This window comes from Borostomias antarcticus (genome assembly GCF_949987555.1).
Source record: "Borostomias antarcticus genome assembly, chromosome: 2".
Classification (NCBI taxonomy): Eukaryota; Metazoa; Chordata; class Actinopteri; order Stomiiformes; family Stomiidae; genus Borostomias; species Borostomias antarcticus.
The window spans coordinates 29,778,518-29,793,517 of NC_140235.1; the positions used below are offsets into that span (position 1 = coordinate 29,778,518).

Below are 15,000 nucleotides of genomic sequence, written 5' to 3' on the forward strand. Positions count from 1 at the left end.
ACACACACACACACACATTCATGCAACCACACACATGTTCACACACACACACGCACACACACACACACACGTCTGGAGAAAGGGTTATGACAGCAGGAGGGTAATGAAAAGGGAGGATAAGCAAGAGGCACATTACCCAGAGTTCCTTTAGGGACCCTCCCACACACACACACACACACACACACACACACACACACACGGTTCGGCCCTCAGAGACATCTGGCTCTTCCACTTACCCGGGGCAGTTGCTCTTCCCTCAACCAGAGCATGCCCTCCTGTCTCACAGGCAGCTACAGCAGGATCAAGGAATCCCTTTAAATCCATTCAGTAAGTCTCTTTACTTCCTGTTTCAGCATACCGTGTACAGTAGGTACAGTAGGTTTTACAGGTAGCCTTTTAGACTTTAGATATTTACAGCCTAGATTTATGCACATTTGACATGCTATTAGGGGATAGTCCTGTATCGCATGCACATTTGACATGCTATTAGGGGAGAGTGCTGTTTTCCCGTAGGCCTTTTTCTTGGAGTGTGTCTTCTTATAGTGTTGAAAAGTCTGGGAAAACCCAGAGAAAGTCTGGTCTGGTTTACCCTGCCCATTTGCTGTGCAGTACAACGACCATTTGGTTGTGATTTGGAGGGAAACCAGACAATAAGTGCCCACATACACGCTGCAACTTGACGCCATGCTAGAACTGAGCTCTCCAAAGTCTCCCGTGCTCATACAGTTGGTTTCGAGGAATGCTAGAGCGTATGAAGAATGTGATATGGTGGTCGTCTGATAGCGGTATAATCTTTAATTTACCACCGGGATGAAAAGCTAGTCTCTTAGCGGCTAGCTGTTAGCATAACACAGCACACCAGGGCAGGAACAACATTTGTTCAAACGAAACTACTTTGTGAAGGTATTACAAAGAACACCCAGATAGAGTGTGTGTGTGTGCGTGTGCGCGTGCGCATGTGTGTGTGTTTGTGTGCGCACTATCGAGCGACTCAGCAGTTTCTATTTCCCGGATTCTCACTCCAGCGTTTTGTTGGAAGGAGCGTGTTGAATCTTGTCTAATATTACACCCACATCTGGTGGCTTTTACCGGCCCAGTGAGTTTCTGGAGCAACACCAAGCAAAGCCAAACTATCTCTGCAACGGGGGGGAAAAAAAGAATGTTTTTAAATGAGCGACATCAATAACTCTACAATACCCGTTTGATATTGTTGGTGCTTAAACGTGTTGGCACATCTTTGGAAGATCCTCTAAATTCCCTCATTATTTCCGTGAAGAAGGACTTGCTTTTCTGCGTGTTTGTTATGGTCGTGTGACGAGAGAATTAGAAGCTGATGATGTGATGAAAGGAAAAAAAAGTGTTTGCAGGCTCCACTCTGGCGTCCGTGCCAGCGTCCGCGCATGTGCGCGTGCACGTACGAATGTGCGTGTGTGAATGTGCGCGCGCGTGTGCGTTAGTGTATTTGGAGTCGGGAGACATCTGTTTCGGTGGAGGACAGTTTAGTAGCCTCACCCATCCAGTTCTGAGGCTTGCGTCTGGTCTCTTTGATGTGAGGTTCCACGGTTCCACGGTTCCACCCCGAACACACATCCATCCCTACCGCCCTTTCATGGACCACGTTTGATCTGCAAACTGCTCACACACACACACGCTCACACACACCAGGCCCGTAGCCAGGGGGGGGTTTGGGTGGATCGAACGAACACGCCCCCCCTCACGACCAAAGGTCCCGAATTTAAGACCAAAGGCCCCCCTCCCTGCCGACAAATCGTCCGCGAGTATAAATAGTCCTTTTGCCCCCCCCACCCCCCCTCCCCGTCTCCCCCAACTCGCACGCCACTCCCATCTATCACCATAATAGACTCCCATCTATCTCCAGTACCCATTGCAACTTATAAATCACAAAAAGCTAACGTGTGCGTTTGTGTACCTCTGTCGCCGTTCTCTAGTACCGCGCCATCGCCCCCCTCCGGACCGTTAACCCCTTCCTCTCCTTCCCTCGTAGGCGTCCTCTACCTGCAGTACGGGGACGAGACCAAGCAGATCCGAATGCCCAACGAGATCACCAGCGCCGACACGGTCCGGGCGCTGTTCGTCAGCGCGTTCCCCCAGCAGCTCACCATGAAGATGCTGGAGTCCCCGAGCATGGCCGTCTACGTCAAGGACGACATGAGGAACATGTACTATGAGCTGACTGACGTCAGGTGAGACCGCAGCGTGTGTGTGTGTGTGTGTGCGTGCGTGTGTGTGTACAGTATTTTAGCCCATGCGTTCTTGCCGGGAGCAGGGTTCTCGACGGTGCTTTATCCACCTAAGGTCCTCTATGCTACCCAGCAACCTTCCTACTTCCCCCTCCTTAGCTACTTCCTGTCTAAGCTTTCACGGCACAGGAAGTGACCCGGGAGGCAGCCGGCACATCCACGTTCCTCCACCCTGAACTAGCTTCTGTGCACAGCAGATGAAAGGGTTGAGGATATGGATGCCGGTGGCAGTGGAGGTCTCAGAAGCAGCACCAGAACAAACAAACACAACAGAATCATGGTCCATCCTGTCGGTCCTTCTTATGACGTGGAACACTTTGACGGGGGGCGTTTTTTTTTTACTTTGTTACCCCACACAGCTGGAAAGAAGAAAGGTTTCAGAGGAACTCACATCAATAGTCTTGTTTCTACCACATGTCATCGATTTGACATAGAAGGTGACTTTTAAATGTAAACAAACTCCCACAGCTTTTAAATTGTTCCGCCGGAGAGATTTTCAGTCTTTTCAGATTTGTGCGTGTGTTGGTGTGTGTGCGTGTGTGAGAGAGCGTGTGTGTGTGTGTGTGTTTCGACACACCCTTATGACCAAAGTGAGAAGTGAGCGCATGGAAATGCACACGACGTGCCATACACACACACACACACACACATACACACACACACAGACAAGCAAACACTCGTACACACACAGCTCTAGGTACTGTACACAATTGAAGATAACAGATGAGGTCATATATTGGTCAGGTCCAGCCATACTTTAGATAATGTCCACCCTGGCCTCTCCCAGACTGATCAACTACTGTCTTGGCTCTCTCTCTTTTGGCGTCCGTGCCGAGCGGCGATGTGTACTTTGCCACTTACTCATCTGTTTTATCAGGGTTATAAAAGCCGTCACACGGTGTTTCTGTGGCTGGAGCAGCGCTGTGAAAACAACACGCCTCAGATCTAAGAACAGAACGGCACCATAACACGACTGGGACACATTTCTCCTGCAAAGAGCTTTGTTTTTCTTACTTTCTATTTTCTTTATTTCCTGATCACGTTTGTTGAGACCCCGACGCCATGTCTCAGTACCGCAGACAGCTGTGTGTGTTGGACGGGGCCGTGGCAGCGTACGGACCCCTGGCCCGGCACCGGGGGCCCCGAGCCAGACGGGACCGGCCGTGCTCCGACGGCGATATCTGGGCCGGCGGTTTACCTGTGGACTTCTCCCCTCACAGGAACATCACGGACCACTCCTGCCTCAAGGTCTACCACAAGGACCCAGCCCAAGCCTTCAGCCACGGCCCGAGGCCCACCAACGGGGACGCCAGGGTGAGTAGCGACCCAGCCCAGGCGCAGCTTAGCAGGGACGCAGAGCCAGGCGAGGCCCTGGTCTGAGATAGGGCCTACTGGTTTTTCATGAGGAGGCTTTCAGAAGGAAAAATCACCCTCAGGTTGATCGTAACTATACTTTATACAGCATATTAGTTGGTTTGGACGTTTTCTGTGTGATATATGGTTATTTATACACACACACACAGTATAGTTGTATATTCACGCTGTGGGGAGAGTGTGGTTCTCAGGACGTCGCCTGCTGTGTCTGAGTGTAAAGGTAACTGGTTTATGGCGGTCGGTCATGGTGACTGGCACGGTGCCAGCTTGTCACAGCAACGGCTACAGCACAGAACCGGGCCCAGACCTGCCGGATCACACTGGATATATGCATGCAAACAGCACAGTTAGTGGCTAGTGGAGTCCGGCCTCCCTCCCTCTCCTCCTCCTCTTGTCCAATTGTGTGTGTGTGTGTGTGTGTGTGTGTGTGTGTGTGCGCTTCATTGCATCTTTGCCCAAAGGGAAGGAAACATTCGTGGGACTTTTCCCTTGTCCGTTCATCTCCAACCCACGCACACACACACATACACCACACACACACATACAACACATACAACACACACACACACACACACATACACACATGCTGTACAACACACACACACATACAACACACACACATAGAACACACACACACACACACACACACACACACACACTTACACACACACACACACTTACACACATCCTATCATGTTTGTTTCCAGCTGATGTAACAGAACTAAAGCTCCCCAACACCTCATTCCTTGTGTGTTCCTCCTCAAATCCTCTCTCTCTCTATCTCCCTCTCTCTCTATCTATCTCCCTCTCTCTCTCTATCTCCCTCTCTCTCTGTCTATCTCCCTCTCTCTCTATCTCACTCTCTCTATCTCTTTCCCCCTCCCTCTTTCTCTCTCATATCTCCCTCTCTCTCTCTATCTCCCTCTCTCTCTCTCTCTCCCTCTCTCTCTCTAATCCTTGTTGAAGCTCCATCCATCCGTAGACCCCTCCTCCTCCTGACCCCTCCTCTAGACAGCACGTGGAGTATTATCTCTTCATTCCTGTTTTCTTTGACTATTTCTTTTATCTTTATACTCGCAAGTACGACCGAAGCCCTTTCCTCCAATCAGCCTGGCGCCCTGCCCACGGACACGGCGTCCAGGGTGAGCTCAGTGGGGCTCGGGAGGGGGGGTTGACCAGCTTCTAGAAGCTTAAAAGATGAAAGTGTCGGTGGACTGATAGGGGTCCCAAGAGCGGGCAGGACGAAGGGCAAGTCAAGGGGGAGCGGAAGAACAAAAAAGAGGGGCGGTCCTGGAAGAATGAGCAGCCGTATCTAAGGTTCCAAATTGGAACCGCAACAGTTGCAAGTGAACGTTTCAAAGAAAAAAACTTTTTTCCCATCCATTCTCTACGGTTAAGTCTTAAAGTCGCACTGAAATGAAAAAAGCATTCTGTCCCATTTTGGTTCACATAATTGGTCATAGTGTTCACCTATTCAACGATGTATGCCAAAAAGATTACAAAATTCTACTTTTGTTGTAATCTTATATCAAAGTATATAATTTCTTACTTCCTGGAAAACGGTAGGTCACGTGCAATGATGACAACAGGTACCTTAGATTTAAGGCCAATAATTTCACGACATCCACCCGTCAATCAACGCTATCCTTCTATCGAATCTGTCGGAAATACGTCAAACTACGGAAGTTAGATGATCTCACACATCCATTTCACATTCATTCACGACTTTAACCGTAGCTTGTTATGCGGGACCACCAAGGTGGATTTCTTAAGGGGGACAGACTGGTTTTAAGGCAATAGGACCCTTTATGGGCTAAGGCAGATTCCTTAAGGTGGACCTGCAGGTTTTGTAGGCAATGCTACCCGCTTGCACCGAAGTGAACTACTTAAGGTGGACCAGCATGTTTAAAGTAAATACGATCTGTGTGTACCAAAGTTGATTACTTGGAACAGGAATTGTTTACGCGACCGCTCCGTAACCCAGGCGACTACTCCGTAACCCAGTTGGAGTGCGGACCGTCTGATGAGCATGATTACACCACCAGCCCGCGACCTTTGACCCAGACGCATTGTCACCAGATTAACCTGAACATCTCCGCTAGCTGTGGCCTGCAACACACGATAGACAGAGACAGAGTGCGTTAGCCTGCGTGTGAAAAAGAGAGAGATGAAGGAATTAATCATCTCCGTGCCTTCGTAAGGCCTTCCCATTATGTATCTCTCTCCCAGGTTAGAGAGCCAGACTGGGAGCGGTCTCACACACCCATCCTAGAGCCGGCCTGAGAGTGTGTCTCACACACACATCCTAGAGCCGGCCTGAGAGTGTGTCTCACACACACATCCTAGAGCCGGCCTGAGAGTTTGTCTCACACACACATCCTAGAGCCGGCCTGAGAGTGTGTCTCACACACACATCCTAGAGCCGGCCTGAGAGTGTGTCTCAGAAGAGGAGAAATACACATGAATGGGAAAAAGCCATCGTCCTCTAAAAGCCCACATGTCCAGTACCGCCCTCTCCCTCTCTCTGTCTGTCTTCGTTGAGTCAGACGCCGGTTCCATGGTGACGCTGGGTAGAGATCGTATCGTAGACTGTCTCTGGACTCTGGACTTTCATCTCAAACACAGTGGCAGCCAATCAGCCTCCTGTAAGGGGTCATGTGTGGCCCTGTTGGTCACATGACCAACTGTTCCCCTCCTGCCATAACAAAGCAGTCATGGAAGTCTAGGCGCTTCTAATGAGGAAATGCTACACAGGCGCGTGTAGTCAGTGCTTTGATACTTGGTCTGCAAAGAGTTTCTTTGCTTGAATTCGTCGAATAAATCACATGTACAACATTGATCGGGAACAATGTTTCAATATGAAATATGATGACTGCGGAACGGTAGGAACCAATGCTGGTGTTTTTGCAACTGGACTGTTATGAGGACCGAGCCTTTGCACACATGCATGCTGCACAGACGTGCACACGCACGTGCACACACACACACGCGCGCATGCGCGTGCATGCGAAGTAGACTGTAGCTTTATTCTTGACAGATGTTAAGCTCAGTCGGCAGATGTGGTTTTCCTTGGAGAATGGACTCTCAGTGAGACAAAGGGGCCTTTCTGATGCCTTCTTAATTGTGCAACCAGAACGCTGGCTTTCTTGGCGCATGGGTAAATACAATAATCAAATGAAGTACGCACCTGTTCAAACACAGTGGGTTTTTTTTGGAGGGGGGCGGGGGGGGTTAGCACTGCTGTCTCTGTTGGGCTACTCTGTATCCCTCTGTCTTGAAGCGATTCTCAGAGGTGACCCCGCCACTCTGGTCCACCTGGCTAGCTTGATAGCGCTTACAGGCTAATAACAATTAGCTCGGCGAGAAACTGTTCTAATCGTTCTCACTGCTTTTTTGGGGGATATCCTGTCAAGATATTACTGGGAAGAACTTTGTGTGGATAAGTGTATTAATGGGGCTCAATTACTTTTCATTAGCCTAGTTGGTATTCTCAGCTATGGGGTAAAGAGCGAGCTCACCGACCCTGTCAAACTTATTACCTGCATGCGTCAACGTGTTCACAGAAGTCCATATCGTCAATAGAGGCAGTCCCAGTCGAGCCTCTCTGAAGTCATGTTGTGTACACACATCAGCAAGATGTTGGCTGGGGTTGATGTTTTGTACACAGAGCTTCAACTCGCTCTAATCTCTCACCGTTTTGCCGTTTGTTCCTTTCAGGCTAATCCGCTTGTATGAAGTGTTATTTTCTCTTTTCTCACGACTGAGGGCTGATTGAACGGCTATCGACGGTGACGACTTTTACCCCGTTGAGGCGAATGCACCTGACTGTCGGCGGAGGCAGCATCGGAGCTTCTTCCAGCCTCACATACGGGAGCTGCTGTCCCTCACCCTACCTCTCCCGCACGCCCAAAAGACTCCTTCGCCTTTCAGCTCGCCATTTAGCCAGGCGTTTAGTAGGAATGCACCGATTGCAAAATTCTGGGCCGATGTTTAAAATAACAATCCGGCTGATGGCCGATGTTTATTATATTTTTATTCCCCTTTTGTGCCAGGGAAACAAAGAAATGAAGCAACGCCGATTTTTATTTCACTTTCATTTGAAAGCAAACTACACGTGCGTTTGCGGCGTTACGTCACGGATCTTCTCCGAATCTGCAGCTGGGTAGGCTACGTTTTGCACCAAAAAAAAGCGTTAGCCTAGCCCTGCAGATATCGTTCTGGCTCACTGGAGGACTTGCAACAGTCTTCTCCGCTACTCGTAAGGGGGCGGCGCGAGAGCGAGCGGAGTTCATAAGTTCCTCCCCGAAACGCCGCCCTGCTAATGACAACCTGCCGAGAACAGGGAGGAAAAGAGAGAGTCTTTAAAAAGCCCGCGTGGGCCAAATCAAAACCAAATGTTCCCGCCTCAGCGCCCATTCACCTCACATCTGAGGACTTATTTATTTATTTGTTTGGAGATGTTTTATACGTCTCTCCGCAGCCCGCGTCCAGACCTCTGCCTTTTAAGGCCATGTTATCGGAGAAGGAACTAGAGCTACGCTAGGTCCCGCGGCAGAGATATGAAGCGAACGTCACCAGGTAACATCTGTTTGCGATCGACGGCCATTTTACCCCCCCAGCGGCGCTCTGTATTTAGGTCTGAGGGGAACAGCGGGGTGGACTACGATCAATCCTGAGGGCTCAGCTGCAGAACTAAACAGCCATGCCTTCTTGTGCGTCTCCTGTGTGAAAAACAAAGACCGTTCCCCTCAGAGGAAGTACTGTATGAGGATTATGTATTTACACTTGGTACCGCGGGTCTTTCTTTTGGTCTCTACATTCACGCCGTTCTATTGTCTTAGAGTGAACACAGTCATTCTGGCCTGACTCGTCTCCCTGGCATGTTTGTGGACGGCGTGTTTTCACTCACGGCCAAGATATCAAGTTTCCTTTTGTTCACAGCGGGTCCGGTCCAGCCCACTTCTTTGTTCCCTGATACGGGCTTGTACTGTACTGCCTTTGTTACGTTTGGTTTTCACCTTGACACACACACACACATACACACACACCCACACACACACACACGCTACACACACAGGCTGTCACACCTACCTCATTATTCGGAGTTAGAACTTTTCAGTAAAAAGTGTATCAAGTGTGATTAGGGAGACTATATTATAGGACACATTGAGAACATTAGCAGCCTTAATGAAACTCTATCGAAACATATTTCATGCACAACACATTTTCTCCTCAGAGCAAAACGCAAATGAGAGTCTCTCGCTTGTCCTATTTCGAACTGTGTGACATGCTCACCTTTCGTACAGGTGCAACCTCTGACTCACGCCCCGGTGGGACAATGACGCATTTGTGTCGGAGGCACGGAGGAAGGAGGATGGGTTGTATTCAAGGCTGCATGCGAAGTCTATGAGTCTCCTTCAACCAGACAACATATTTCACACTTATCTTTCCTACCTCTTAATAGTTGTGTGGTACTTCTTAATACTAGACCAGCATGAACCCGGCTTAGCCCTTATTCTGATTCTATTTCCTTTTTTCAAAGATATTTGTTAAGGCATTTCTGCTTTATTAGGACAGTGTAGGTGACAGACAGGAAAGGTGGGAGAGAGAGAGGGGGGAAGACATGCAGCAAAGGGCGTGGGCCGGATTCGAACACACGCCGCTGCAGAAAGGACTACCCTTTACATGGTAAGCGCCCCAGCCCATTGAGCTTTCGTAAGAAAGATAGTACCATGAAGCTCTCCAAGGCAGCAACAAGGTCTTGTGAGAGTATATGGAAAAGAAACTTGAGTGGAGAATAGATAATGTACACACGCGACACAACTCTGTATGTAAACATCAGATCAGTCTGATTTAATGTATAACTTGCAGGCGGAACCAGCGACCCACCTCCCTTTCACAAGACCTCCTTTAACCCATAACAGCGTCTCTAGCTGAACCAAGTTTGTTTCTTAACTAACTAACAGGTACTCACGGGTCCTCAATGGGTGGTCGGGACCGGGCAACAGCTGCCCGTTCCATCCGCCTGTTTAAAAGCCTGTTTAAAAAAATAAATGAAAAAAGGGGGGGGTGGGGGAAAGAAAGGCCTAGTGCCAGACGAAACCTGTTGTAAATTAACTAGCCTACTTTCCTGCCTGCAGGCAACATAGCTGGAATCCTTCTCGCTTAGTGCTTTCACATGTGAGACTGTTTGGAAAGCCAGCGCCTCCAAGAGTCTCCAAGAGTTGAGCTTGAGAGCCTGTATAAACCTTGCAGGAACACTGGATGTGAATCACGCAGATTTTTAAAAAGATCTATGAGTGCGCCGGTTATCCGAGACGGAGATCTTGTTTTCTTGTACAGTGTTTATTTTCGAAGCCCGGAGGTTTATCAAGTTTTCGTGTGTAGAATACCGGGGTTATATCAATATGAAACGATATCCTTGTTCTGAAAAATAAAAGTGTGTAGCAACTATTTTCGCGCTGGGTGAGAGTTTGCTGACGGGGCAATCTTCTCGCTACTAATGTGTCTGAGGAACCGGCGTCCGGGCGGGGGGAGAGGAATGTTTTTGTTTTTCCGGTGCGACTGTGGGGCCAGAAAGACAGGATATACACACAAAACTAACAGAGGAGTCAAAGCCCTTAGACACACAGAGCTACACACGGCGTGGTTGACCGGCTCGGTAAAACAGCTCGGACCAGTACTGAGGTTGTCTGCGCGTGTGTGTGCGTGTGTGTGTGTGAGACTGACTTATAACCTCCCTCCGTTCTGTCTTCCAGATGCACAGAGAGATGATGTACTCGGGTCCGCACCCCCTGCGCCCGCCTCCCCTCGGCCCCCCGGCCCCCCACCCCATGCAGGGCTCCATGTCTCCCCCCACCCCCCACTCCCTGCCCCCCTCTCCCTCCCGGATCCCCTTCGGCCCTCGCCAGGGTCCCCTGCCGGGCAGCGCCACCGTGCCCCGGGAGCGCCTGCCCCCCAACGCCGCCGCTGCGGGCGCCGCCGCCCCCCCCCACCGCGCGCTCGGCGTCGCCCTGCCCCAGCGCCATCCTGGAGAGGCGGGACGTCAAGCCGGACGAGGACCTGGGGGGGGGGAAGAGTCACAGTCTGACCCGGGGTAACGAGGGCCTCTACGGCGACCCCTACCTGCTCCACGAGGGCGGGAGGATGGGCCTGGCCGCCGCCCACGGGGGGCACCCCTCGCCCGGGGAGGGGCCGGAGCACGGTCCGGGGGGGTACCACCGGGCCCCGGCCCGATCGGCCGGCCCCTACGGCGGACCCGAGTCCATGGAGCACCCCTCCCTCTACCGCCAGAAGTCCCGTAACAGCCAGCTGCCCACGCTGGGCTCCAAGACCCCGCCCCCCTCGCCGCACAGGATGTCGGAGGTGCGCTTGATCGAGGTGCACGGCGGCCCGCCCGCCCACGCCATGCACATGGATCGCGCCTCGCCCGTGCGCCAGTCCTTCAGGAAGGAGGAGGCGGCGGCCAAGTCGAGGAGCGGCGTGGGGTCGCCGGCGGCGCCCGCCGACCTCCAGGGTCACGGCGGGCCCGCCCCCCCCGCCGGCGACCCCCAGACACGGTAAGCCTCTCCCGGGGACCCGAGGTGGGGACAGAGGGGCGGGGCTTAGCTCATGGATACGTGGAGCATGGAGCATGTACTAACTTCGCACTCCTGTGACCGCGCACTCAAACAGTATCGTGGTCGGGCTGATGTGTCGTAACCCCCCAGCTTAGAATCTTCCTCATCATCATCAGCATCGTTCATCATCATCACCCCTAGGACAGAGACTTGGCCAGTCTCTCTCTCTATCTTTCTCTCTCTCTCTCTCTCTCTCTCTCTCTCTCCCTCTCTCTCTCCCTCTCTCTGTCTCTCTCCCTCTCTCTCTCTCTCTCTCTCTCTCCCTCTCTCTCTCCCTCTCTCTCTCCCTCTTTCTCTCTCTCTTCGTCGTCAGGGTCATGCCCTTCACATTTAGCCCAGTGGATAAGACTGGACAATCCAGCCCATTGTCTCTTCCCTCTGGACCAGTTTGGTTGGTTGTGTGTGTCCAGCTGTGTTTTCTGTGACCAGCTGATACGTAGTCCTCAGTAAAACCTCACGGGCGGACGGCGTGGATTATTATTGTAGTCAGACGGGCTGATAGTATAAACTAAATGGTAAATGGACTGCACTTATATAGCGCTTTTCCACCTTAGCTGCACTCAAAGCGCTTTACAATGGTCTCTCATTCACCCATTCACACACACATTCACACACCAATGGCGGCAGCTGCCATGCAAGGTGCTAACCTGCTCATTGGGAGCAATTTGGGGTTAGGTGTCTTGCTCAAGGACACTTCGACATGTGGACAGTCAGAGCTGGGATTCGAACCGCTGACCCTTCGATTATTGAACGACCCACTCTACCAACTGAGCTACAGCCGCCCCCTGTACTTCCCGGCACTGTAACCGGATAGCGCCTCAGCGCCCCTCGACCCCGGACTGTGTGTTATTGTGTTACTCTACGTCGCTGCTTTGTTGTCGTGACAACGCTCGTCCTGCAGATTCCAAGGCGCTGGTTTCACGGCGGTTTCCGCTCGGACGCTTCTGTATACGACTGAAAGACAGGGCGCACAAACACAGGAAGTCTGGCCGTAAAGGGATGTTCTCCGATCGGCCAATCACACACGGTTTTTACTGGAATACCTTCAGAAGGGGAAGGGGGGTGGGGGGTGGGGCTACGTGTGGGTGCAGAAAACCAAAGAAAATATTGAGGAGGTGGGATAAGGTAGGCCCCGGCGCTTCTGGGACAATGTAATCGCTAGAGCCGATCTCGCTGGACCACCTGCGTGGTGCTACTGTACAAACACAGCGACCGAACCGGCCTGTGGCATTCTGGGAAAGCGAGGAGAGGAATTTTACTGGGGAAGTGTTAAAGGCGTTGAAAATGACAAGTGCAACAAGTTCGTTTAGCTTGTACACTTCCAATGTACTCTCTACCTGCAAGTGTTCAGTGTGGAAACACAGCCGTGGACAGTATGGATGGTATACAGATACCACAACATAAATGCTCAACACAGCATAGTGTGTTCAGTCAGTACAGGCCTTTGTTGCCTGGGAGCAGACAGTAGGGTGTGTGAGTATTAGGCTAACAGGATTAAGAGTCCCGCACCTCTCATCTTTCGGACCAGTGCTTGACATTGTCTCCGCGGCGTCCCGAGTCCCAGCCGCTCCCCTTGTCCTCAGCCGGGCCTTCGTCCTGCCTCCTCCTCTTCCTCCTCCTCCATTAGATAAGCGATGACACGTGAACGCCAGAGCCATTTGAGTAGAAGAGGCTTTTTGAATAGAAGCAGCTCTATTCAGCTCTCCCTGAGTAGCAGGAGTAATATGAGAACTGATGCGTTTGTGTCCTTATCGCTGGACACTCGTTACACACACACGCACACACACACACACACACACACACACACACACACACACTGTTTTAGCGCAGAACACGAGGGCCTGAACTCCGACTTGCCAGGAACCCAGAGGAGTGCTGCCCCTGAGTGCTGTCCTCTGAGGGGTCGCAGATTCGGGCCCCGCGTCGGGCGCATACGCCACCGTACGACGCTGTAGTCGTCCACAGCTCAGCCTGTTCTGTGTCCTCGTTTGTTTGTTTTCGGTTGAGGGGACTGGAGCGGTTAAGCTACTTTAGGATACCGAACACACCGCAGACAGATTTAAGTGGTGTTATTAGGCCGTCAGACGGTAGGAAGTCTCGCTGTCTAAGTCGGGTATTTTAACGCAGCCGTTTTGCAACATGGAACACTTAGGATAAGCCAGCTATTAGTTTTATAGTCCTGTTCATGAAATCCGTCGTTTCTTATAGACCAATCAAAATCAACGTCCTCAAACGAGTCTCAAAATGTAGACATTGTCCACTCCTTAAAGGACTGAGCTTTATGTCACATTCAGCTGATGACGTTGGGCCTTTCACCCCTGACTACTGTTCACTTTTAGCAGTTCCCAGTGAGCCCCAGTGTTAAAAGCGTGATTTTCTGATGTTTCCCGCAGACAGCGAATGAAGGCTATGGAGCAACAGATTGCCAGCTTGACTGGCCTTGTTCAGCATGCACTTTTAAAGAGTCCGGGCTCTAGTGGCGCCGACGAGACCCCCAGGTAAGCGAGAAGGAGCGAGCGACGCAGAAAAGAGCTCATCTGCTCAGACAAAGTGGGAAAGGAAACGGCCGTAGATTGAAGTTGCTCAAATGTGGTCGTATCCGTCCGCGAGGGTGAACCGAACGGTCCAATCGGGTCAATTTTACCCCCTAAAACAAAAAGGCTGCTGTCTCATTTGGTCTATCTGGCTGCATTATAACCTCTGAATTTCAACCTGTTATTTGGAGACCTGGTGCTAACTGTGTCTGCTTGGATGCTTCGAGCGACGGTCTTGACCAAAATAGTTAAACTGGAATGAAAGTGAATGCGCCGGACTTGTGAGAAGCACAAACAGCTCGCTAACAGCCGCCATTTTTAACCCTGCCCGTGCCAGTCTCTTTCCCACCATTGTTTGTCTGACTGTGTTCTACTAAAATGTCCTCCCCCGAAAACTAACTGACATCCAAAGGCAACTTTTCTCCACTTTGAGGGAAAAAAAAACAGCAACTGAATTTTTTTTCTCTTTCTCTCCTCAGCGAGAGATCCACGAAGACGGCCTCCCCGAGTCACAGCGCTCACAGCGCGGGTAGGTATCACCGTCGCTCTCCGGCGCTGCTCGCCGCGCTGTCCTCCCTGAGGTCCGGTTTGAGGCCGTCCTGACCGACGCGGGTCGGACGTGTGGACCGCCGGAGAGAAGGAAAGCGAGTCAGGCGTCTTCGCTCTTCAGGCGAAGGGAGTTTGAGGGGGGAGGACAAACCTCAAACAAAGCCAAGGGAGCTTAAAGCGTTACTTAAAACACGGCAGAGGTTTTTTTTTAGGGCCTGCCGGGATGATTCGGCGATTCCATCTCGTCTTGAGGCAGATGTGGGTTCGATAGAAAGTAAGGCAATCTGGAGAGGGTCAGAAAGGAAACGATGTGTTAATCATGCCTCCGGCGAGCGGCTCTGGCATCCGCCGACGCACGCCGCCAGCACGCACGCCGCCAGCGCGCACGCCGCCAGCGCGCACACCAGGCTGGATAGGATCAACTGTGCCACGTTAAAAAAAAATAAAAAACCTTTTTCTATTCTCACAGGCCATGCGTATATCACCTAGCACATCAGACATGTCAAACGGACTGTATAAGTCTATCTGATGAACCTTAAACACTCCCTTTCCGTAACCCTGTAGACAATAGGCCCTGTTTGGATACCTGACACATCCTTACTTCCTTGCTTCCTTCCTTCTTGAGGTGATCTCTGAACTGAATGACTTGCGAGCTTAGCTGCT

General features: G+C 51.3%; 1 protein-coding gene across 1 annotated transcript in view; it reads left to right on the top strand.

The window, feature by feature from the left end:
* kiaa1217 (KIAA1217 ortholog) overlaps nucleotides 1–15,000 on the top strand; it is a gene marked incomplete at its 5' end in the record, with an annotated part of 56,294 nt that overhangs the window by 22,329 nt on the left and 18,965 nt on the right. The window contains 6 exon segments of the mRNA XM_084451384.1: nucleotides 2,006–2,204; nucleotides 3,482–3,575; nucleotides 10,394–10,620; nucleotides 10,622–11,194; nucleotides 13,648–13,752; nucleotides 14,268–14,317. Of these exon segments, the coding sequence (XP_084307510.1) occupies nucleotides 2,006–2,204; nucleotides 3,482–3,575; nucleotides 10,394–10,620; nucleotides 10,622–11,194; nucleotides 13,648–13,752; nucleotides 14,268–14,317 (1,248 nt within the window).